The sequence below is a fragment of the Rhea pennata genome, chromosome 3 (assembly GCF_028389875.1).
Source record: "Rhea pennata isolate bPtePen1 chromosome 3, bPtePen1.pri, whole genome shotgun sequence".
Lineage (NCBI taxonomy): Eukaryota > Metazoa > Chordata > Aves > Rheiformes > Rheidae > Rhea > Rhea pennata.
Window position 1 is genome coordinate 74194541 of NC_084665.1, and position 26416 is coordinate 74220956.

At 38.9% G+C, this 26416-nt stretch overlaps 2 protein-coding genes across 3 annotated transcripts in view; one reads left to right on the forward strand and one right to left on the reverse strand.

Annotated features, from left to right (window-relative positions):
• CEP85L (centrosomal protein 85 like) overlaps nt 1-26416 on the forward strand; it is a 118010-nt gene that overhangs the window by 50298 nt on the left and 41296 nt on the right. The window lies entirely within an intron of this gene.
• On the reverse strand, nt 125-15157 carry PLN (phospholamban). 2 transcript variants are annotated; one of them, XR_009957951.1, is made up of 3 exons: nt 14918-15154; nt 9827-9861; nt 125-2954 (listed from the first exon to the last, which is right to left on the reverse strand). XR_009957951.1 is itself a non-coding variant. In XM_062572619.1 (3 exons), the coding sequence occupies exon 3, from the start codon at nt 7854-7856 to the stop codon at nt 7698-7700; it is 159 nt and encodes a 52-aa protein (XP_062428603.1). In that variant the 5' UTR covers nt 7857-7979; nt 9827-9861; nt 14918-15157; the 3' UTR covers nt 4831-7697. The 2 variants fall into 2 exon arrangements, 1 of the variants encoding a protein (XP_062428603.1); XM_062572619.1 differs by lacking the exon at nt 125-2954 and adding an exon at nt 4831-7979 and having other exon boundaries at nt 14918-15157.

Sequence of the window (26416 nt, forward strand, 5' to 3'; positions counted from 1 at the left end):
TGTATAAATATTACAATAATTTGTATTTCAAAACAAAGAGTAAAATAAATTGTATCCATATATGCATATCTGAACATTTGTAAACAAATGTTGTAAAATATTAAAGAAAAAGTTATCCTTCAAATATTATTGCCACAGAAAACTTTTATTTTTCAACTAGTTTTGAGTTGACATTTTTCTTATGATCCTGGCTTATCAAAAACTAGAAAGGATCAATATCAACATTTTTCCTGTGTCACATTTTGAAACTATACTTTTCAGCAAAACCAAAATTTTTTAATGGGAAGAATTACCACCCTCAGTTAACCAAACGAAATCATATTCACTGTGGGCCTCAGGTAAGTTGCTTTTATAGTTCTGTCTTTTGCTATGAAATTGAAACAAGTCCTAGTTGTCACACTCCCAATGTAGTGAATATGTGGGTTCAGTCTGTGGTATGTGCTACCAGGTGATGGTAAACCGAATTTGGACTGTGCCTGATTGCAAAGAAGAGACTAGGCGTTTAACAAGAAACAGCTCTGGTATCCTGGTAACTTCAGCCAATTTTATGTGCCATCTCAGGAAAATCTATGTTCTGGTTTCAGCAGGGCGTTTCAATGCTTTTCTCTTTTAAATTCTGTACTTTTCATTGTTGGCTGGGGGAGAGTTGCTAGAGTTGTGTCTGGGGACGGTAGCTGCATGCCAGTGGCAGTCTGTTGTAGAGTTTCTTTGTATGGAATTTCGGATTTGGAAATAGGTATCAGGTGCGGTCTGTAGGCTCTTTCCCCTTTTAATAAAAGGGGAGGTGCAGTTACTTCCTCCACCACCCCAGCCTCCCAATGTGTTTAACTGTTTTAGCTATGGGATTATCGCTGCTCCCTTAGATAAGGAAACTTTCATCTGCATAGAAGAGTGCGTAGATAAGCTTTGTACAGTCCTGAGCGATATGTCATTGAGTAGCTGTTTCGTTGGGAAAACCGTGTGGTTGTATTTTGTTTTTTTGACCAGAGCAAGCTTTCTATCAGTTTCTGTGGGTTTTGGTGTGCGTTGTGCCATTCCTTATTTGTGTCAAGCACTAGCAGAAAATCCTTGAACATACGTATTGTAACAGTACAGTTACATATTATCTCTTGTATATACATGTACGAATTTTTTAAAAAAGCAGACTATTTCCAGATAACCAAAATAAGTGATAAAGTGCTTACAGTGAAGTAGCTGTGCAACTTTTTCTGCTTTTAAATGCAAACAGACAATAGGTACAGGAATTGATACAATTATACTACAATAAAAAAAGCTGTGAATCAGTAATTTGCAGGACCTATTTGAAAGGCTTACTGCACAGATTTCAGAGCAGATGAGAGCAAAACTTCCCTTTTAACTATCCATGCGGTCCCCTCTAATGTCTAAGATTTGGAGCAGATAACCTGTTACTGGAAGGACAAGTGAATATCCTACCGGACAGGATTCACTGGTTTCCCTAGGCATATGGTCTTTTTTCCTGTGGAAAGTCTTTTTGTCTCTTCCAACTCTTTCAACTTAACTGCACAGGCCACTCCTGTTGTTGCCTCTGCTCCCAAATTGCCCCAGGACGGAGTGGTGCTGTTTGGCCCCAAAATAATGTGCCTCACCTACTTCTCGGCACCATGTTTCTCCTGGCATATCTCAGATGCATGCAGCAGCTTGGCTACCTTCTGGCCAAATAATTCCAGTAGAAGCAGGCTGGTTCGGGGCACCGACCTTCCCAGGGACCATGGAAAAGTAGCCCGTCCCATAAAGGGTCGGAGAGGTGCTGGAGGAAGCTCGCGTCACGTGCTGCGGGGACCTGCTGTGGACGGGGTGAGCTGGATGGATGACTGAACCGTGGCATGTCACGTACAGCTTGAGGGTGCCCCAGCTGCGCACTTGGCCTGCGTGTAAGTGGTAAATCCAGCTTGTCGAGGATGTTGCCTGCTGCCCACTCTTGTGCAGATGAGCCCACTGCTCACGTGGCTGTGGTAAAGGCTTCTGAGGAGGACGGCAGCCCTTGTTAACAGCTGTTTTCTTTCCTTATCTTTATTTTCTTTGACAGCTTCTTCTTTTGTTCCTGCTGCCTGATGCTAATAGCTTCTGGTGTTTAAGGTGTTGCTGTGGACCATATGTGTCAAAAAAAGGTGCAACTAATAATTACACTTTTGTATTTGAACTTAACCTGTCTTCATCTCGGCTGCTGCTGCAGATACGCTTTTCGAGCCTGCAGCATCTGTGCTTTTGCTTTCTCCAAGTAATTTGATACTTGCTGTCAGCCAAATGTAGGTGTTTTGTTCTTCCTGTCACACTTTTGTCCTTTCCTGAGAAGGATGCTTTAGGGGGAAATCAGATTCTAAAAATGAGATTACTGCTATCCCCATTGCAGAAATTATGTTCCTTGAAGGCTACAGATCTTTGTAGCTCGTAAGTATGAAGCAGCTGTAGCAGTGAGAAAACTACAGTAACTTCTTACGCATATCTGGATTTCTTCTTGTATTCAGGAAGGCACTATATGCTTCCTTTAATCAGTGGCAAGTCCATAATTATGTGTAGCTTTTAGGATGGCTTTCTGATAAAATACATATTTGAGCACTTTCTCCAGCTGTCAGATACTTAAGTCTATGCAGCCTTCCCATATTTATGCTTAGATAGTTTGAAGTGTTTAAGTTACCATTGCAAAGAAACCCCTCAAAACAGGATTTGAGAGGAAAACCAAATGTCGCAGAGGTTCACATCAGCTTCACCAGGATAAAGGCGAGCACCAGAACCATGACAATGAGCAGAAAATTGAGTAGCAAGTTGAGACCTCTGTTGTTAGCGAGATCCATAGTGTGCAGCAGTCTGCCCTCTTGTGCCTGCGACTGCGTCTGGATTGCAGCTGGGGATTGCCCGTTCAATAGTAAGCAATTTGGAAATGCATTAATTTCATTCTGTGTCCCTGGCTGTTTGCCTGTTTCAGTTTCAGCCACCTAAAAAAGAAAAACTCTTTACAATAACTACATCCTTTTTTTTCTCTCCAAGAAAAGTAATCTGACTGCCCTGTAACTTCCCCCCCCCCCAAGTAAATACCTCTTCTTTAAGAGAAAAAGGGAGGGGAGAGGTTGAAGTTAATGATAGTTTCTAACTACTTCAGTACTGCGTTCTTTAAGATCTGATTAATGGGAAGGACTTGAGTTGTACAGATTGGTCTATATGTGATTTTTACTCATTTTTAAAATATGTATGGTGCTCTTCAGATCCATCTGAGTTCTAGTAGTAGGATTTTTGTCAAAATTTATTTTCAACCACAGATTGTATATAGATTTTTTTTTTTTAAGTAAATTCTCTAAGAGCAAAAGAAGAAAACGTTCTCTTCTGGGCCAAATGTACCTCAAGTAGGAGTGTTCCCTGCCCTTCTAGGGTTTAGCATTGGGTGGCACGATAGGTAATGTTTTGCCAACATTATGCCGTGTAGGATTCATTGCAGCTTTGCATATGCCTTATTAAGAATCCAGAGCAAATTGGCAGAGGATGCAATTTTAGTGCTTTTAATAGCACATATGCAATAGCTTATTTAAATTTAATATTCATTACTTAGCAATTGTGGCTTATATTTGTTTTTATATATGGAAACAAAACTACTCAGCCCAAACACTGAAATAGCCAAAATTTCCTTTTAATAACCAGTTGAAATTTTTAAGGAAGATCACAAGAGGGCAGTGTTTCATAGTTCTGTATTTTATAGGAGAATAGAACTTCTGGCATTGTCTGCTTTTTCTTTTTTTCCTTCTTTAACAAATCAGTCTAAATTGGTTGTTAGATACTAGAATAAATTTAGCTCTTTTTTTTTTTTTTTAAAATAAGTTTTTTAAACAGAGTACCAGTTTTTAAAAGAATCTTTGTAAATAGGTTGTTCTATTTTTTTAGCTCTCTTCATGAGCAAAATATGTTCACTTGTCTCCTTCCATAAACAATATACAAATTTTTTTATTTTTTTTAAGATCTATATGAAAGCTAGAAGGACTATATTTAGTGATAGATAAAGGATACCTATATATTGTAGAGGACTTTACGAATATTTCCTGGTTGTATTCTGACATACTGAGTGTATGAATACTGGAGTCTGGCTTGTGATCTATAGTGTATCTGACACACAGGAATAAGGGTTTAAGACATACTCTCTAAATGAATATAGTTACTATTCTCTCAAGTTTTGGCTGATTGGCTATAGATAAAGTACATCTAGGCATGAGGGTACATGTCAGACATAATTGTAATTTTTTATTTTTTGCATCTATTTATAGCAAAAATTACATAGAAGTTCTTTGTACCTGGAAGGCTACACAGACTATTTTCTGCGTGTTTTCTGAAAAATGTTCTTTAAGCCTATTTTACTCATGTCTTTCCACTAAATAATTCAGTTCTGCTTGTAAGGGTAGTCATTGCAAACCTGATACAGAAAAGCTAATATAAAAAGGCAAGTACCTACTGCTCTTTTGATTGCCTTACTGACTACTCTTAGAATCAAATTTTTCATTCTGAAATGGATGACTTTTTTTGTGCGTTGAAAAATGGGTGGATTTATCTGCAGAAGGTCTGGATGAGAAGATACATTTCTTCAAACAGCCCTCCCCCGGAACAACAACAAAGACATTTTTATTCCTTATTCAGTTCTTGTGTGGCTGTCACCTATACTAGAGTCAGGAATTAAGAATTAAATTATGAATTTTACTTTATGGGAAGAGCAACACAAGACTGTTGCTTTTTTGTTTTCGTTATGCATTATCTGGGTGTAAGATAAAAGAGCAAAAATACGTAGCACGGAGAGGAATGAAACAGAAATGAAAACTTAATCCAAGCCACCTGTTATGTTTGGAATTTTTATTATGCCTCATAAAAGTAGGGAGCATTTTGCTGAAACTTTCATAAAACTTCTTCTGGTTGTTTATATGCAGTAGCTAAGTGTAAGTAAAGTATACATAAATGATTTGGACTTAGCAAAGTATGCAAACTTACTGTTCAAAACCAAAACAGAATAAACAGCTGTAAAGAATCAGAAAACCTCATGATTACTAGTTCTTTCACATAACTTTAATTTATATGTATGTACTACAATTGATACTTCTAAACTGAGCTGTATTTGTTAAAATAATTGTTTTAAGAGACATTAATGCATTAAATAAGATATTCAAAATAATACAGTACCTGCTAGTTTTAAAGCTCTCATAAGTATACAAAGAAGAGTACTATGTACAAAAAGGCTTTTTAAAATCTGTATTTCAGTTGATATTTTGTAGCATGGAGTGTACCTGCAGTTTTATATCAGCAGGACTCTAAATATGACCTTACAGTACATGCAGTTGATCTGCATTGTTGCAAAATAACAGTAGGGCTTCCAGTTTGTTTATATCTTGGTTTTGTTTGCTTCTTACTTACTATTTTTAAATAAATAATTACTTTTCGATTTTTTCAAAGAAAGTTGCTTATTTTAGACGTGCTTTGCTGTGACCTGTCTATATAATTGTTTCTTGTAAAGCGTATAATCCCAACATATTCTCAGAATGCATGTATTGATGATTTACTCTTAACGTTTTTCCTCTTCAGAAAACTTTCAATACTGTAAAAATGTTGTGTATTTTTGGTGGAAGTTTTTTTTTTTTTTTTTTTTGAAATTGCTCCAGAGCAAACTAAAACTGGAAACCCTATCCATACATAAAAATACGGATTTGTAAAAGGAGAAGAAAGTAACTTACATTTTCCTACTTCTTCTTTCCACCTAAGTAGTTTTCTGACATTGTTTGGGGGTTTCCCTCCCATTTTTATTATTAAAAAGAAAACTTAATAGGGAAAATATGCTTACTAAAGTCTCCTGCATTTGAGAAAGCAGTTAGAACGCATGAAATGGAAGCTGAAATTTGTAATGACAGTTCTAATTAGCAGTATTCACATAAATACTCATACCCTCATCATTTCACAATAATGTATATGTATGTGTGTATGTGTATATATGCATATAAAAATAAATTTAGTATAGGGTCACTAAATAGACCAAGAGGAGAATAGTTTTTTATGTATAAAGGAATAACAGATGATTCTTTTCCTTGGCAGGAATTGTAGCTGTTTTGCTTAGAATAAGGATTTGTTGATAACTATATTTTTTCACGCAAAAGGGTGAAAGCAGGCATGCAAAAAATTTCTGTAGTAAAGATAGGAGTATGATGATGACAGGATGATGTCAAGTGTCTAGTGTGATCTTCAGTGGTGAATTCAAGATTCAAATATGTTTTATGTTTTGAAGTGCTGTATGTTAGGTCTTATAAGGCAGAATTCAAGATAAACTTGTTTTGACTTCCTGTATTTATCACTAGGGTTGGTTGCATAGGGTGGTATAGAAAGATGCCATTAAAAATAGGTATCCATTTGACCTCTGCATGTTGATTTTTTGAGCTTTCTTTAAGTTTGAAAATGTTACAGTTCTGAGCTCTGGAAGTCTAGTGTTTCAGTCTTGTTACTGAAAACTGCAGGAGTAGAAAGCTTATATATACTCTGATTTACAGACTGGAATAAATTTTTTCTGCAGTGCTTTCCCTCCTGTACATAATGATACGGACTATTTATTTTAGCAAAATGCTTGTCTGTTCTTTAACAGGCATCTGCAGTTGAGGGTAGTGGTGTTACTTGTATGAGGTAACTTTCCTCAAAATAGCAACTCAAGCCTTTTTCTTAACCGTATCAAATACAAGTCACCTTGAGTGGCATTGACAAGTAACAAATTTTCTGTAGTTTAAAACTATGGAAATTTTGCATAAATTATAGCAGACCATGCTAAAGTTGCCTAAAGCCACATATTGAGAACTTGGAGCACTTCTTGGGTTTTCAGTTCTGCCAACTGTTATACTAGTTAAGTGATCATAGCAAATGAAAACTTGGAAACCCATTTAGTAGTTCCATTATTTTTTTTTTCTACAAATACATTGTGAAAGATCTTTCCAGGCATCATTTTGTTCTGTTAGGCTGTATCTAGTGAAAGTGGAACTATGGAAAATTATGTAGTTGAAGCTGTCTTTTTTTTTTGTTTGTTTTGTTTTTTTGTTCAGAAGCCTTAAAGAGGGAGAAGAGAAGTTATGTCATACTCTATTTCTAGGTGAGAAGACTTTTTTTCTTAGATTCTTTTAAAAATACTGAAATATTTTGAGTAACTTCAGTTCATGGTGCAAAGATGCAGTGTCTTGAAGTAAGCAGAATGGAAAATTTCTGTAATGTATTCAAATCTGTGTGTGTAGATGTTTTTCTTTTTCTTTTTTTTCAGGTGGACGTGGGCCTAATTTAAAACATGTCTTATAGTTTAGAAAATTTTTAGAGAAACTTAAAATCACTTAAGCCCAAAAGAGTGAAGTTGCTGTTTGTGTGTACAGTTGATCTGGCTAAAACGTGAGGGAGCTTGCCAGCCTGGTGGAAAAGGCAGTACTTTACAACATTCAGAAAAGGTATCTCTTGACCAAGACAGGTCATGCACAGCTTTGTAACCATAGGCACTCAACACTGATCTGCACAAAAGTGGGTTTTTAATATATATAGTGGGTAGTAAGAGAATGGTGTGGTGGTTGGCATATGACTTTAGTCCGAGCGCTAGCTCCTCTCGCAAGAGGATCCTTGCATTGGGAGTTTCTGGTGCCGGTCTCTTCCCTTGGGGGTGACTTTGCTAGCGGACAGTGCAGAGAAGTGCTGCAGCTTCAGAGGAGCATCACAATGATGCAGATCAGCAAGAGGCAAATTAAAATCAGGCAGAAATTCACAAAGAGCTCCTGGAGCCTTTGGCGTGCTTGTGGGTTGACCTCAATAGTTGAGGCTCTCCTCAGAGCAGAGCGGGTTATATATTGGACCTTCTCCATGGCAGCAAGAAAGCAGAGGGCACAAGTCAGAGGTTTTAGAAGTGCAGGAAAGAAGAGAAGTTGTCAGGAACAGTGCAAAGTGCCTAGTATCTTCTCTTTTTGTTTTAGACAATCTTTGTGGAGCTGGGAAAGCAGGAAAGTGAAGAGTTAGAGACACAGAAGTAAAGTGCTTTGATCAGTGCAAATGGAGATTGTTTTCTAAAAAGCCTGAAATAACTTATCTTTACAGTATTTTTAATCTAAAATGGGATTTCCAAAATTTTATTTTTCAAGATTAGATTTATGTTTACCCTGAAGGTTACTGAGCACCTACATCTTAGCAGTGATGGCCCGTTGTAAACTGGAAATTATGGACTTACCCAGGTTGTTGCTTTATCTCCTAATCTTTCTCTTTCGGCATCTTCGGAAGGGCCCTTCTGTGTTGCTTGTGTGTAGAGTGTTTTTGTGGTTGGTTGGTTGGGGTGTTTTTCCCCCCCCCCCCCTTTTCTCTTACTATTAGTTCAACTATGCCAGGAAACACGATGAAGTAGCTAGAGACCACAGACCTTTCAGCCAGGAGATACGAGTATTACTACTAGCTGTTTCTGATCTGGGCAGATAATCTGACTTCTCAGTACCTCGTTTTGGAAGAGGAGGAATACATTCCCATTCTAAGTAAGAATACTTTACAGTATGTAAGCAAAAGCTATGTGTCATTGATAAAAAGACTGTTAGTAATATTTTTCTTATTGGATGAATCAAGATGAGATCTGTTTTCCTTTATATGTAGGAACATACATAGTTTAGGCTCAAAGGCAGAGGGCTGTTATGAAGAACAAAGTAAAGCATGTATAACTTCTGTCTTTTGAGTACTATTTAAGCAGCTAAAGTGCTTGCCAAATATATTCTGTTTAGTTCCTCTCTGGTTTGTGCCTGTCCCAAGTGCAGTAAAAGCAAGACAGATGTACAAGACTTCTCAGATGACTTAAAGGACATTCATTTTCCTAGCCAGAAAGGGGCTGAGATGCATTTGACTGTTTATCCCCTTCTAGACAAGTCACAGTAAATAAGCCACTAATGGATTTATGAAAGTACGGGTAAGTTTGTGCAACTAGCTTGTGTGACTGACAGTGTGCAGAGAACAGCAATTCCTGAGAATGGCTTCCGCACAACTCACTATGTCACTTAAAAAAAATTTTTTAAATGCAGGACTTTGCAGCCTGTGGTCTTTGAGCTGTGTGGGACCTGCTAGAGCAATGTATCTGGCTTCTTCCTAGTGGCTCTGTTTCTCAGGATCCTCAGATAAATTGGAACAGGGTGAGATTTTACCTGCTCATAGCACTGTAAGTCTATTTCTGTGTACTGCGTTAGATCTACTGCACACATGCAGAACACCTATGCTGCTACTGCACTGAATAGGTTTCACTTGTATGACTCAAGGAGCAGCAACCTAGGGCTTTAAAGTGCTTCCATGAAAGGCGATATTAAGTTGTAGGGCATCACATATACAAAGCCACCACAGATGAAAGGAGAGGGTAAGACTTTTTTTTTTTGGGGGGGGGGATACCCATCCCATCCCATCCCATAATTCCTCTTCCCTGTGGAATGAGTGAAGGATATTGCTAGGGGAGCACACAATAGATCAGAATACGCCTTCGAGACATCAGCATGACGTTACCTCTTGAGCATACATTGCCAGAAGGACAGTATAAAAGAGTTTTTAAAAGGCAGGATAGTGTATGTTAGAAAGTATACCTTTAAGGATAGCAGAGGGTGGAGAGAAGATATGAAGAAAGATCAAAATGGAGTAACTCATGTTCTTGATTTAAAAGAAAAATCTGGGTTTGGGAATTTCAAAAATTCCTATATGTTGCTTTACCTACCAGGTCCATGGGAGAAGTTTTATTGTAAGCAAAGGAAGCAAATTATACATCTGCAGTTCTGCCAGTTTTTCTGTACAAGATGTGTGGTTTCAACTAATAAACACATACCTTGCTTGTTAATCCTCCATGACGCTGTCACCCACCTAAGTGTGCATAAAGAGAAACAGATTCAGTAACACAGCTGCATGAGGATAGCTCACAAGGTCAAAACAGACAGCCTGAAAAGTAATTATGCTAAAATTCTGGCTTATTACTGCCACCAATAGTAAGGATCTTCTGCTTTTCAGCCCACTGACTGTGGTTTCACTCAACTACAAGAAATACTATGTGTGTATGTACCACTTCTTGAGAGAAAAGTGCAGCAAAAGGACAGCTTGTATTTGACATTTTCTAAGTCAAACTGCATTGGACTCACATGTGATGGGCTGAGTATTGCACAAGGAGAACTGTTGGCTGCATTGCTGTATGGTTGTGTTTTCAGTCCAGGGCTGGTAATGGATGTGGAAGGGCTTGCGCAGCACTGCGGGAAGTGGCCGTGGCCCCCGGTGTCCCTGTGTAGGGGATTCCTCACAGCCAGTGCCTTAGGATGAGTCACGGATCACAATTATTACTTCCTTCACTGACAGATGACTGTTTCTCTGATTTGTGTGGGGTTATTTTTATCTTTGTTTCTGGGTGTCCTTCATAATGAGAGGAGGTATGTGACCAAAGCTGAAAACTGTGGGCCACACTCATTCCTGGTGTAACTGCATTGACTCCACTGAAGTCACGCAGGATAAATTTGGCTCTGTTGGAAATGCCACAGCAATTTTAGAACCGGCCTGTTTCCTGTCATACGTTTACTAAATTCAGCAGTGATATCAGTGGAATAGAAGAGGTTTGACATACTTGATTTGTTGCTGTCCCATACAATCAAGTTAAGCTGTAGCCTTGAAAAGGCATTGCTAAAAATTAATATTGTGTAATAGTGTATTTCATACCTTTTTTTTTTTTTTTTTTTTTACAGTGAGATGACCAGATGACCCCCCCCCCAAAATGGTCTCTGTCTGAAAATTAATCTGTGTCCATAAACGTAATGATGCAAAAAGTACTCTGGAGTTAGGTGATCTTGGGTCTAGTATCTGTTCGGAACTGATATCTCAAACTACCTGGCATAGAATGACCTTTCAGGAAAGCTGTCTCTGTTCTTGTTATGTGAGCAGTGTGATACTCCAGTTAGGAAGAGGCATTCTCTGCACATTTGGAAAAGAAAAGTTCATATTTGGATATGTAGTGCCAAAGCCAAGAAGAACCGTGTGCATAGGACCAAATGCTTTGAGTGAAGTTTGAGTTGAATTTGGCTCCTTTTCCACAAGTACCTGTGGAATATGTAGATCCTGGGGGAGGAGACAGTGTAAAGGTTTTAAAGTTCTGCCTGTGTGCTGAGACCTGGAGCTGATATGTAGGCACGCTTGTTGCCTTCTTCCCCGAGAGGGCAAGAACGCTTTGTCCTATGTTAATGCATGTATCTTATTCCAAGTAGCACTGCATTGTTTTGAACCCTGCTGTAAAACACCTCTTTGCTGGCATTGTGGAGTCACTTCAGTTGAAGCCTCTGAGTCTGTGAAACTTCTCCTTTCTCGTTTTAAATTTAAATTTTTAAAATTTATTACTGATTTTAGAATAAAATAATCTGGAGGTGACTTGAGAGGTTTTACCTCCATGGCTGGATGGTTTTGTATCTACCTACACCAGTGGTGCAGCGTTCTAGTTCTTATCCAGTGAAACTCTTTGAAAGAGTAAGGAGTAGTCTGTGCCAGTGAAGAAGGACATTAGCCAATATAACAGCTTGACTGCAGAGAACAGAGAGGTGATTGCTTTCTTTTTACCAGAAAAAAAAGGAAAGGGGAAAGTAAGAGCTGGAGGTCAAAGGTAGGCTGGGATCAGCAAAGGCAAGAATGCAGAGAGCGGTGTGGGGAGGGCAAGTGGAGGGGGGAGTGCAGAAAGGGAGGAAGAAACAGAGGAAGAGAAGGGAGAGTGAGGAAAAAGACCAAGGAATTGTGCAGAAAGAAAAGTGCTACTGGAGTACATTAAGAGCTAGAGACTTCCTTGAGATACGTGATATCTTGAAGCACAGGCAGAAAACATCCCTTTAGAGTAGGGAGAAAACACCTACTCAACCCATAGATTTGTAGGAAATGCTCATGGAAGAAGTAAACTCAGGTTTTATCCTTTTTTTTTTTTTTCCCCTTTGTTTTAAAGTCAATCTAGTACTGAAGTGTCAGTATGTTTCATGGTTTGGGAGGTAAATGGTAACAGGGCAATATTTGGTTATAGGGTAAATAAAGCTCATACTTTAAAATCAACAGTTTAGATTCAGATTCCCTCTCCCCTTCCCTACAGCTGCTACAGAACTGTGCAGTGGGGTTTTGGGCAGGTGCCTCAGCTTATGTATTCATGACCCTGCTTGAGCAGGGGTATTGAACTAGATGATCTGCAGAGGTCTCTTCCAACCTTACCCATTCTGTGATCTGTTCTCCCAATAAAAACAAGATGGTTAATACCATATACCCTTTTCCAGCAGTTGTTCTGCCTTTTTAGATCACAGCTGTTATCTACTGCATGCATGGAGTACCTAACACCTTGTAGTTTCAAGCCAGGTGGTAGGTTCGGGTGCTTCATATGACATTATTTATTGATGCGAAATGGGCAAGTGCTGTTTGAACTGAAATAAAAATTGAAGTGCATCTAACATATCTAAAAGGTGCAAGAGGAAGGAGATGCTGCATTTTTTGTTTTGGAGTTTTTTTTTAATCTTTTTTTAAACTTTTAGCAGTTTGGGGACAAAGAAGTGGCATTGATTCAAAGAAGAAAATAGTGGATAAACTTGACTTCTGAAAAGTAACTTGATGCCAGAGAAGTCCCCCTGCAGCCATGTACCAATCTCTGAAAAGCAAAAACTTTTGCAGTTGTGAAGTATCTCCTAGCTCAGGGAACATACCCCACCACAAGAAAGTAATGGAGGGGGGAGGGATCCCTTCTTTCCAGCAGGGATATTTTTCTCTTGCCAAATCAAAATATTCTTAAAACAATTTAAAAAGGTGCTCTTGTTCCTGTGTAGGTGTATCATACATTTTAGTTTGGTCTGAAAGATTCAGTGAAAATCTGTGTAACATCTGATTATGAACCAATCTTTGAGTTTCATATTGTGCTGTAAAGATTCTATGTTCCTAACCTTTCTGTAGAATGAGAAATAAATGCAGTTTCTTTAAAGGAAAAGTGATGTATGTAGAAACTCTCTAAATACTAATAATCCAGTAGTCTTGACAACTGAATAGGAAAGAAGTAGAAAATTATTTGCTGTAAATTAAATGAAGTATTTCACATCCAATTCATAAGCACATACTATATTGTGGATGACAAATGTTATATCACCACTGTTGCTATTATTGCTCAGTTTTGGATGTCTGCAAAATGGGATGTTATGAGTGTGAAGTTTTTGGGTTGTACTTAACTGCTGAGCTGTGTTGTCATCTACTTTAAATAACTAACTCTGTTACAGTGATAGGACTTATATGAACAGTGAATAGGAATTTAACCTGCTGGAATTATACATGTATGCTGATAAAGTGCTGCTTATTGCACTTCAGTTCCTGTGCATGTGTTTGGTCTTTGTGTATATAAACTATGTATTAAAAAAGTATATATGCAGTGTATGTGGTATGACAGATTTTCAACCTGATGGAATGAATCAGACTCTTCACTTAAACACATTTAATGTAACTTTAGCTTGAGCAAATCACACTCTGTGAAAACTTCCCTCTTGTTTCCGGTAGGCGTTGGTTTGAAGGCACTGAGAAGTTTGAAGTACTTCTGCCTGCTGGAGGCAGCTCCTAGGGAGCTTCATAAGAAGTCATTTGGCTTATGAAAGCAGAGACATCCAGACAGTTGCAGTAGTTATCTGGTCAGAGCTGGCACAAGGATGCTGAGCACAAAACCAAATACCTGGGTACGTTTTTGCCAGATGCCTTCACCAGTCAGTAATAGGAGCTAGGTGTCTGTTCAGTAATGGGAAGTATATGCCTCAAAAATAAAATAAAGTCTGTCTCTTCTAATACCAGGACCTTAACTATATGTAAATCATAAAGCGTATGTCATTAGGAAGTTGAGGCAGAATAGTTTTAAGGAGAACAAGAATAAATGGTTTGTTTTGTGAGCTTGTGATTCAAACCATGTTTCTTTCCTTAACCTGCGAAGAAATTCATTAGATTCTATATCTATATATGCAAGAACTATATTCCGTTTAAAAATATTTGTATGTATAAATAATAAAATAGCCTTTATATGACATACGTTGCTATTTGAGCTGTTTTTCTACTGTCTGCACTCATCTTAAAGCTGAGGTAGTATTTTACGGTACAGTGTTTAGCCACTTCCCATAGTTGGGACTGGATGGGTTACTTTCTCCATTGAAGTTCAGTTCATGATGTTACAAATCCTGGGTACTTTTAAAATCTGTTACTAGAAGTGTCGTAGGACGAATGTGGCAGTTACAATGACCAGCAGGAGAAAAGAAGCCTTTAAAGGATTTCATAGGAAAAATAGTGTATGAATTCCAGAGTTCTAAGTGAAACTTGAGTAACACGGCATATTTGAAGTTTTACTGCTGCTGTAAACAATGTAGTGTTTTTTTGTTTTTTTTTTAATCAAGGGTACTTTTCTTGTCATACAGCAAACTGAAAGTTTTGCTTTCTCGATGTGTTACATAAGCAAAGAGCTTTTCTGAGTTAAATGGAAAAAGCTTTCACTTTGGGCTGTTGAGAGACAACTTTGGGGAAACAAGAGCATCTCTGCAAAACTCCAAGTGAGTTATTCTCATTGAGTTTTGTATAAAAAAAAAAAAAATCAGATGCATCTAGAAGGAGGGACAAAGGTTTGAGGGGAAAATTGATGGTCTCACCTTCTGGTGAGAGCAGAAGTATCCTACCAGATTATTAAAAATTTAGCTGTTTTTATTGTCTAATAAATGTCTCCTAAAGCATAATATTCTTTGACTTGGGGCTGTAATGTCTAAAATTCTGTTTTTTTTTTTTTTTTTTTTTCAACTACTGTTTGTAACAGGTTGCTAATTTGTATAGAGCAGTTTATTTGGAAAACTACAGCTACAGTTCATTGTAATAAGAATTAAAAAAAAAAATAGAGAAATGAGAGCTTCCTTACCTCTGCTGGTGATTCCTTGTGAGCTGTGCGATAGCCTGCCCTGGGCTGTGGGAACTCTGCAGTTCCAGCGTGTGACCGAGTTATGGGAACAATTGAAGTCGGCTGGAGGGAAAAAATAACAAAAGTTTCAGAGGCAGGGCTCCCGGCGTCACTCGGCGGCTCCGGAGCTGCGATTGGCCCCACTTCTGCCTCTCACGCAGGCAGTCGCTCCTCTCGGCTCGTTCATAGCAGCAACGTGTTAAGCATCGACAGCATTTTGCCTTTTGTAAAGGGAACTGCCTACCAGGGAGAATACCTGCATATAGCCACCGGATGGGGGTGGGGGGGGAAATCACAAAGTGGTATGGTTCAGTGGATTAGTGAAAGGAGCTGGCTGCCTATACACTAAGGGTGTGTGGTGTGTTTCTTTTTTTTTTTTTTTTCTTCTTTAATTGGAAGTCCTTTAGGGAGTCGTTGCGGATATGCTGCCGTGTTAAAACAATGACAAAGTTTTGTCATAATAAAAATTGAAAACTGGTATGGGTGATCAATTTTAAAGTGGGTTTTTACTTGGGAAGATGTTCTTTCGTACAAGGGGGTTCTTAACCACACTTCAGATTCGGTATCGCTGTCGCACGGCCAGCGTTGGATTTACAGTGGGTGCTGTGCCTTCTCCAGCGTCCCGTTCCCTCTGACCGCGAAGTTGTTCTGTCCTTCAGGACCCTTCCAGCTAATACAGGAGGTGAGGGAGGTTTTTCCCGTGTAAAAGGTGGCGGTTTTATTCACCCCACCTCAGGCACATCATCTTTTTGTGACTGGAAACTATCCAAGGGTAGGTTTTCTGTTTTTTTTTTCTTGAGGGCCTGCTCTGTTTCTTTGGGTAGCAGTAGCTGTGTGCGTGTGCGTTGGGGGGGGCGCTTCACAGGTTAGCCGGCGCTGAGAAACGCTCGTGGTGGCCGCAGCGTGCCGATAGCGCGCACCTAAGATGGCTTGAGCTTTCGGTCACCCGGCCTGCCTGTCAGGAGGTCTCGTGCGTCCACGAAGAGGAGGATTTGCTGGGCGTGAGAGGACCGAAGCGTTGAGCATGTGAGCATCCAGCGTCTGGCTGGGCCTGTGGATGCTCCTGGCAGCACGTGGGTTTTCCTGTCCTGGAAATCACAGGCAAAACTACCGCAGCTCAGCCAGACACGAAACGCTGACAGATCCAGTTTTGATAATTGCCTAGTATGGGTTAGTACTTGGCTTTGAGCAAGGAACTAAAGACTGCATGTGGGTTTTGGGTTTTTTATTTTTTTTCTTTTCTTTGCTATAAGCCATACTGTGGTAGACACTAAACTACAGTTGAAAAGTACCTGAGATGTAGTGCTGCCATGTTGCCTCAAAACAAACTTTTTTTTTTTTTTTTTTTTTTCTTTCCATTCCAGTAGGGTCGAGCCACAGTTGAAGGTAGAAAACTCAGTTCTAATATAATAAATCTGGTTGTTTTCTATTAATATCAAAGCCAGGAAGTTTAGGCTTACATGTTCCAGTTGAAAGGTAATTGACTACCTCCACAGTGAGGAGTGGTGGTTCTTTACTGGTGCAAAGGGCTTTATAACTTCATAATTTACTTAAAATGGAATCTTTAACATTACAAATCTGACAGTCAGGCAAACAATCCCCTTTGTATGAGAGAAGCCTGGTGTTTTTATAGCAGGCTGCCATCCAGCAGAAGTACTGTAATCGTTGTTATTCTCTTTTTATAAGATGCAATACGAAGTCCCTGGTGAAAGTATTTAAATCCACTTCTGTAGTTTCTATTGGTTAAAGTCCGACACCCACCACTGTGATTGCTGTAATGTCAGTTCCCCCTTTTACCAAAAGTCATAGCAAAATGATGATGATATTGAGTTACTCTTTTCAAAATCCTCACCTTTTTAATAGTGAATTGAACTTAATCATCATTCTACAGCTTTTTAAAATGAGATGCCTTAAAGTGCTTATTTTGATGATGAGATGTTGACAAATACGTAACCACAGTCATAGTTTGGTGTTTTTTTTTTTTTTTTTTTTAAGTGATACTTAAATGTGCAAGGTAATGCATTAATAAGAAATAGTGGTAAATCATCCAAAATAATAAATGAATTCTGTATATTTCTAACTTAAATGAGAACTTTTAGATCAAGTAAGACTGAAAATATGTTCTTTAACTGAACAAAATGCTCAAACTACAAGAATGTTGTAGCTTTTTGTGTTGACTTTTGTTTCTCTGACAACAGGCTTGTTTGGGCACTCTTTGTAGAACACTTCTAATTCAGTTTAATATCGCTCTCTAGTGTAACTTAGGGAGGGAGGATTTTTATGAGGTCCTGAGGCACTTGCCAAAGTGCTGCTCTCTGGGCCTGTCAATGTGAAAAGTACAAAAAGTAAATATGAGCACGCTGTGGTGTTCTGATTGACACTCCAGGGTCCCGACACCCATGGACATCAGAAAGGAAAAGCTGTAAGAAAGGAATCCGTGTTGGAGGTTTTGGTCTGCTTTATTTTGTTCTGGGGAACACAAATGTGCAGCTGTTGCTTGCTTGACCTTAAATGGAGATGATCTGGGCTTTCTCCAATGGGATTAGAAATCTGCCACCAGAGCATGTTTCTTCTCATTTATTTAGAGATCCGGTCGATGTTTGGGATGATGTCCAAGAAGAGACGTGTTATGCTTCAGCATACCGGGTCCTTTATTTAAATAATAATAATACTTTTGTTCACATTGGAAACAACTTCCTCGACTATTTTTGCCTTTCATGTGCTAGTTTTTAAAATTGCAGCTGTAGTCATTGGCCACCTATATAGTCTCTGTAAAGATTTGAAGATGTCAGTAGAGTCATGGATTATTAATGGACCAGAAATGAGCCCTAACCCAAGCCTAATTATTTTAAAAACACAAAAATAAAAAAATATTGCAATAAATCAGATCCCTCAGAGTAGTGCAATATTGTACTGTTTTGGTTTTCTCTGAGTGCAAATGTTCCTTTACCATGCCACACTACCAAAGTTTTCATGTCTCACTTAATTTGTAAGTAACTACAAATTAAAGAGATGGGAGAACTGGATGTTCCTGCAGATGTGTGCTTGTTTGTATGTATAGGTGGGACACAATTTCAGGTTTTTAGTATTGAAAGCTGAAAAGGAGAATGAGATCTCTCCTTTTTGCAGTCAGTATTTTTCAGCAGTAATTCTGAGATGCTTCCTGCAATGAGTGTAAATCAATTATTTGTAGCCATAGAGGTATCATCAAATGTAGCTTAGGAAAAACCATTTGCTCACCTCTGATAAGAGAGAAGATCCAGCTAATGTATCATTTGGTTGGTTTGTAGTGCTGGTATACCAGAATTTAAAACATGCAGACGATTTTTTTTTTCCTTGCTTCTAAAAATACCAAAAGAGGCATATCTTCAGCTGGTATAAACAGTAGTCCAGAGTTGCACCAGGTAAGAAAATACTCTGATTAATTTTGTGATATTAATGTTTTTCTTGCCTTTGAATTTTCTTGCTTGAATATGATAAATTTATGACTCAAAACTCTACACATTTTGCCAGCTGCCTCTTTCAGTGCCTGTTGGACTTAAGTGGTTCTCCCTTGCAGCTAGTATCTCAAATACGTTCCAGTAGTTGCACATTTATGGATTTGGGGTATTTTGGGGGGTTGTGGACCTTTGTGAAACGTCCGGTTTTCCTGCTTCTATAGTCAGGCTTACAGTCTGTGTTCATGTTATAGGAAATGGGTCTTGTTATCCTCCTTTGAGACAGAAAGTATTTACTTTTCCTAAGCATTGGGTAATCATTAAAGGTTCTTTGGTGTTCACATTATGTTCTTCAGTATTAACAAGATGAACTAACTTTGTGAAACTGCAGCTTGTGAAACATACCATTGCCAAATGATTAAAAATCCTGTACAAAAATCCTGCATAGAAAACTGCAATTCGGGCTGAAATATTTCTCATTTTGGGAATGCTACAGGCTCTGGCAAGATTACTTGTCTGATTTGTTACCAGCCAAAGGCTTTTTCTAAAAGTTCAGCTTGAGTATTTTCATTACAGTCAGTGTTACTGCCCTGAGCTTTTAACCATTAAATTAAATCATAGGGTTGAGAGGTGCATGATACCTGTTGGGTTATCATTGAAGCTTTGACCTAACACTGGCAGAAAAGTAGGAGAACAAGAAAATTTTCCTGGCTTTTGCTCTCAGAAGCCCCAGTGGCCTCCCTCTTCCCTTCCTGTCCCCCCACAGGGCACATGTATTTCACTTGGTTGAAACAGAGTTAGCATAGACTTGACCTATATAGCTTTTCTATTTTATCATGCAGTATTAACAGGGCAAAAATACATGCCCTTTCAAATACCTGGTTGCTTTTATGTCAGTGAAGTTTACTTTTTACTAGCTTAATGAAGGTCAAATAATGAGTTATCTGCTACTATTCAGATTATGTAGTGCAAAGTGCCTTGATATCAGCAACATGATAAAGAATAGGCAGATCAGTACTTCAGGTTCAGTGGTCTTCACTGCACTGGAAGGCTTTTTGTTTTTATGAAATGCTTGAGAACACTATATTTTGGTGTTTTCTAGTGCCCTCAATTGATTAAACTGGATAATTGCCTTTAATTGATGTGCTGAGATTCTTATAGCTAAGAAACTGTGCTGAGTGTCTTTCAGATAAACTGTTCTAGGAAGCACAGAGATTAGTTGTGTTATTTGACATGTTATGAGTGATGGATGAACAGAGAGACAAAGGCATATGAAGGAGAGATAAAGTTTGAAGACCACGCTCCGATTGCCAAGTGCAATGGTGCTGGATTATCTCCACTTAAAGAGTAACTGCAGAATGGTGGAGAAATGCTTGGGGTTACGTTTCTTCAGCTGTGGTTTGTCTTTAACAGAAGTACATAAACTGTGTCCAAATGCTGAAGTCATTAGCAGCCTTTAGAATTTTAAGGGTTGTCGTGGGCAGAATATCGTAGTGACTGCTGTCATGTCGCTCGGAGGCCAGTGGCCTCCAGAAGGCTCATCTGCCTCCCTGGCCTCTTCATCCATATCAACGTGGAGATTGCATAAATCAGATGCTTAACCTTTGTGTACGAGGCAGATCCTTCAGGATAATTTGTAGTGAGTCCTATTCTGAGACATGCACGGGGAAAATGTGAAACAGAAATAACTTTATTTCTCTTGGTTCTACAGAATTGCATCTTTTTTCTTTGTCATTCACTTTTTCTTCTACCTACTGTCCAACCTTCCTTTTTTTAAAATGTTGTGTCTGTTAATGAAAAACTAGCAAAATCCCTGAGATGAATACCAGCTGCTTACTGCTTCCTTTTTTATTATATGCAATTCCTAGCTAAAGTACTAGGGTAACTCTTAAAAAAGCTTTCATCAGAAGTCACTGAGGTTTGTTTAAGTAGCAGAATGTCTTTTCCATCTCCAGTCATGAAATATTGGTTCACACTTGCATGGCTTTATTTTAAAAATAAAATTTTATTTCTCTTATAGCACCCCAAAAATAAAGAATCTCTAAATCTATTGCTTGAGAATTTGAGGGGTGAAAACTTCATTTTTCTTCATACCACTACAGAATGTGGAAAAAAAAAAAAAAAAGTGGATCTTCTCCTCTGGTTCAGATCATCTCTGAGTTGTAAAAATAGATTTCACTGTCTTGAAAATATTTTCTGACTGTGTTTTGTTATGGGCAGCTGCTTCCTAATGGAAGTGCTGTTGTCACTCACTGGAGCATGGTAACTTTTGTCACGCTCAGGCTAGCAGATCCTTTTGGCCACAGCAGTCTGACCACCAAGATCACATGAGGGAAAGCTTTTTCTTCCTTACTTTTTGTGACCCTTCTCTTACAGAAGGGACTATTTGCTTTCCTCTTATTAAGGTCTCTGTTGAAAATGAGTTGGTCCTGTTTTGAAATACAGTCCTTTGTATCACTTGGTTATATTAATATATTTGTTATAAAAGTTGTACTGACCTTTCCCGTGAAGCAGATAAAAACAAAGATGGTTCATTCTGAACCGCGAATGCTGTCACCTAGATCAGCTTCCTTCTTTCATGTTAAAATATGATTGCCTAATTCATGTTGTACTGGATTACTCTGTTTTGAAAAAAGACACTAAACATTGTATTTTTATAATTGGTCTATTGCTCTAGTTGGACTATTTCCTTGTAATAGCAGCTTTTGAAACTCTTCAGGTTGCAATAACTCCTGTGTAGATCAAAAAGTACACAGATTAAAGACATACCATTTGGCTTGATTGGTTTACTATATTAATGACAGTTGGGAGCAGTGTATGAGCATATTTTTTTGGAGACGTGGAGAGGAAAGGAGTGTTCCAGTTTAAAAAGGGTTGTTTTAGTCTTCAAACATATTTCTAGGGTTATCTGGCTTCTAGGGGTATCTAGCACAACTGCTAAAATAGTCGGTGTGAATTTTTCAGCTTGTATAGCTGGTATTTTTGATCATACCTGTATCTGTCACCTGGGAATATGCATGGTTTACATTTTAATGGTTTAGTGTTTTCATTTGTTAAACAGAGAAACAATGAGAATTTAATGGAGGCTACAAAGGCAAAAGTGTGGAGAATGTTCAAAGTTCTGTACAGAGACCTGGACTGCTGTGGGTGCTCTTTTCTACCTGGGGGGATTTGCAGATTTTCAGTCATCTAAAATATCTTAGTAATAAGGGTGCAGCAAAGAAAGTTGAGAACACCTTTGGAATTTGCCTAATGGTAGGGTGTAGCCTAATAAAAACAGCAGTGGACTAGAATTTGGAAAATTGTTAGCTATTTTTGAATCCCATCTGCATTACCAGACTGAGGATGTTTTCTCTGATTTCTTTGAAGACTGTAAGAAGGATATTTTAGGCTTGAATCATGGAGCTAGTGGGTGAAAAGATACATATGTGTGGCTTTTCCCATGCTGTTACTGTCCCAGCTTTTAGTTTTCTGCATCCATTTGATAGTATTGATGCAATGTTAGGCAATAGATTAGGGATTGTTTGCTGCAGATACCCCATGTCGATAAGGCTGCAGGCAGCGTAACACAACCAGGCACCTTCCTCCTGGGGCAGTGCTGGGACCTGGAGTGCAGCAGTTACGGCATGTTGCACCGCGATGAAAAATGGATTCAGATCCCTTCTAGCAGATGATGCAGCTTACACCATCTGCATCTTGGCTGTAAGGCCTTTATGGATGGAAAACCCTTTCTTTTTAATCCAAAAAAATATTCAATGGAGATTCACTTTTCTTTTAGGCAGAAGTCTTATTCGCATCTGATAAGAGAAGTGTTTTGGTTACTAAATTTAATCTCCACATGAGAGAATCTGATGTATTTTGGTACTCCTTGGGGAACCTCAAATAAATCCTCTTTGCTCTCTATCTCAATTTCCTTTCTGTGAAATGGGGATAATATGGCTAGTTTCTTTTTGAGATGCTTTGAGACTTAGAAACAAGAAGTACAAATTGCTGGTGACTTTGGTAAAATTCATTTCTTAGAGTGTGATTTTTCCTCACTCCCTTTTCTGCATATGTTAACAAAGTTCTGGTATTCGATTTATTATTATTATTTCTTCCTCCTCCTCTTACTCTATCGTCTAAGGAAAGAAAACACCTTCACACACTGACACGGGTGCTCAAATGCACCTATACATCATACTACTGCTTTTGTTGGACAAGTGCATTTCAAGTACCCCTCATAAACTCAAGTGGAAAAGGTTCACAATCTGGATGGAAGCCAAACAGTTTTTTTTAAAAAAATCCATTGTTTATACCGCACACAAATTGTTTGACTACCTTGCATGTCGGGAGGTTCCTACTTTCACAGGCAATTCTATGTTAATCCAGCTGCATTTCTTCTCAATGCAGAAGTTGCAGATCAGAATTTTCAAATGTTTGTACTAGAAATATTTACTTCCTTCTGAAAATAGGAGGGGAAAAAGAGCAGGTATGTGGTGTCTTTGTATGGTTCAAAAAAGCCCCAGACAAACAAACCAAGGGGATTTTTCAAAGATCTGGAAAAAGTGGCTGAATAACTGCTGTTTACATGATGTTATGAGAGGTATGCGATGCTGTACAGCAAGGAGGTTCGAAGTCCTGTCCTAAGTAATAGAAATCTCCTCACTGCAGACCTGTGTGTTACTGTCCTGCTTGGATTCCTGTCTGAAGCACGGATAGTTTCTCAGCATAAGGATTCTTGCAATGGGTGCAAAAAGCATAAGTGTGCTTCTAATGTTTTCATCTGTTAAAGTTTTTCAAAGTACATGTGGGCAGAAGTAAATGAGTTTTTTGGTCATCTTGTGCAGCGTCTGAAATCCATAGACCTTGTTAACTCTGTATGTGGCTGTTTTTATAGAGAACTTTTTTTTTGCATCCAATCCCCAGTAAGGTGGCTTTACTAAATCCCCTAAATGCTGCTATTTATAGAAAATGTTGTCTTTTCCTCCTCCTGTTCACCTTTCGTCTTGGTCATGGTAATGAGAACTGGAGAACGGCTGAAGTATGTTGTTGGGTTTTTACAGACTCGCACAGGATGGTTGAGGTTGGAAGAGACCTCTGGAGATCATCTAGTCCAACCCCCTGCTCAAGCAGGGTCACCTAGAGCTTGTTAGACAGGTTCCCCTCCAGGCAGGTTTTGAGTATCTCCAGAGAAGGAGACTCCACACCCTCTCTGGGCAGCTTGTTTCAGTGCTCTGTCAGTCTCACAGGGAAGAAGGTTTTTCTCATACTCAGGGAGAACTTCCTGTGGTTCAGTTTTTGCCCATTGCCTCTAGTCCTTTCACATGGGACAACTGAAAAGAGTTTAGCCCCATCCCCTTGACACCCTCCCTTCAGGTACTTGCAAACATTGATCACATTGATTACAAACAGATCCCCTCTCGGTCTTCTCTTCTCCGGGCTAAACAGGCCCAGCCCTCACAGCCGTTCCTCATAAGAGAGATGCTGCAGTTCTGGTTTTTATTGTTGGTGTTGTTCGTTTTTTTCCTTTTTTCCTTTTTTTTTTTTTTTCACTCTTCCCTTCCTTACTGTCTTGGTTTATCAGTCTAAAAGGGAGTGGAAAACATAGTGTACTGCCTAGTCATTCCTTTTCCATGTGCTATCAATTAAAACATGTAGAGAAGTCACATCTGCAAAGCTTGAAATGCACAGGTTGAAGTAATTTGGCTGGACTCCATTCTTCCTGCAAATGCCCACTGAGACCAACTCTGGATTGCCATTTTAAAATGAAATTTTCTTGCTTTTGTGAGTCTGTGTGAATACTTGGTATTGTTTTCATATAAGTATTTTGAACTGCTCTACTTCGGTTTTGTGCTATCTTTTGTTGTTGTTGTTTGTTTTTAACTTCTGTTAAATCTGATGAATGTGACAGTCATGCTTCATGGTTCTTTTAAGGTCATGAAAAGCTGAAATGAGCAGAATGCAGGAAAAAAGACCCTGTTTTCTGGTTCAGGGCCCAATACCTTTCACAGAATCTAAAGATTTTTCATTTGAAAAAAATCAAGAACCTTGATAAAGAAGTTGAGGAGGACCATTTTTCCTCAAATTCATATTCCCACTTCATATTAAATTCTGAGTAGCTTACCTCTCTTTCAGTATGCTTATATGTTTTGTTAAGAGAATCTCATGTTCTGTGCTTATTTTAGGGTCTTTTAAATTTTCCAGTGATTGCACAGCAAGGATTCATACCTTCTTCCTTCTAATCTCCCCCCAAGATGCATTCTCCTCTCCTCATGCTCCTGCTGCAAAAGGGCTCCTGTGCATTTGTGTCCAAGTCTGTGGTGCGAGCTGTGCTCATCCTTGCAGAGTTTGAGGCAGGCTGGCAAAAATATAAGCCTCTCAGGTGCTTTCTAGGTCGCTTTCTGCATCCACTCTCCTCTGGCCATAAGCAGAAATAAGTAGTGAGTGAGCAATCGAGGGCACAGGCCCTTACTGAACTGGTGTTTGTACATATCAGCAAGGTGCATTTAACATAAAGGTGTGGGGTTTGGGTTTTTTTTTAAGGGTCAAAATTTGGTTAAACGTGTCTGAGTGCAGATGCAACAATATTTTTACTTTCAGAGGATGATTCTGATCGTTTTGTTGGATGCTGTTAGCATACCATTCATGACTGAGTTGTTGCTTATTTTGTCTTTTCAATTATTCCGCTTTTGGTGAATAATATATGTCCTGCATTTGTGCAGTACTTAAGACAGTGGTCCTTTTAAAGGCTTTGAATAACTACAGTCACTTTCTGTCATCCTGCTTTCCTACTCGAAATAGGGATTTGAAAAAAATCAATTTAACTTCATTAGTGTTGTGCACTAAAAGCGTCAAGAAAAAAAAAGCATAGATATTCTCCTTGTGAAAGCTCCCTTTCATCTCCTGAATTTTCGTAGTTAAGAACATTTGGATTTAAGTGTAATGGGAAGATAATATGAACACTTAATAAAACAAGTGTTTCTATACTTAGGAAAGACGCAATTGTTATCAGTGGAAAATTCCAGGCACTGTTGCTTTTAACGTCATATTAAGTGGCACCTAGAAGTGTTTTGTGTTCAAAACATTTGCCAGAATATAAACGGAAAGGTTTTCTGACAAAAATAATATGGGTGTTCAGAGTGTAAAGTCCATGTTACAACAACACATAAAAGCGAGAGGTTTGTTTGTTAGTGGGAAGATGGGCAGAAGAGGGGATTTAATCTAGCCTGTGGCCCCGGGAATGCCGCTTGCGCCCCGTAAGAGCGTACTGGCTTGTGGGGGCAGAGAGGGGGACCACAGGGAGGGCTGCTGGGTGGCTGGCAGCCGGTCGCAGCGAGGCTCTCCTTGGCTTACGCAGGAATAATGTGCATCTGTGGGAATCCTGCAAAGCTGATTTCCAGAGTTAACATATTGACTCTTTAGTTTGTTATTGGAGACTTTTTGCCCCAATGCCATCAAGAGGCAGTGAAACCTTGCCAGTGAGGCAATGGCCTGCTTTCCAGTTCGTTTCTCCCAGTAATCTCCTATTAAGTTACGTTCAATAACACCTTGGTTTTGAGTGCATACAAATGATAAACTACTTGGGGCAAGAACTGTAGTCTTTGACTCTAGTTTAGGACTACCGTGCTATATGTGGATAACCAGTCATACAATATTAAAAAAAAAATCAGAGAGGGCGGGATGTTTCTATATTTTTTCTTAATTCACCTTTAAGTGGAAGTTCCTTTTTTCTGAACTAACCTGCTTACCTAAACACCAGGTCTTGGCTCCTATCTTAACAGTATCACGGCAACTACTTAGTAATAGTTTATTGAAAAACTCAGAATGTATTTGGTCCACAAACTGGTATTTTTGAATGATTTGGCTGGGCCACTACAAAAAATGCCGTCTTGTACCCTGCTTTTCCACTTATTAGTGTGTGTGGACACTAGTGACCTTGTGCAATGAGTCTGATCAGAGACTGCCCTAGATACAAGTACCAGTTGTGTGTATGGGGTGGAGGAAGAGCACAGGGCTTCGGCTGCTAGGAGGCAGCTGAAAGATA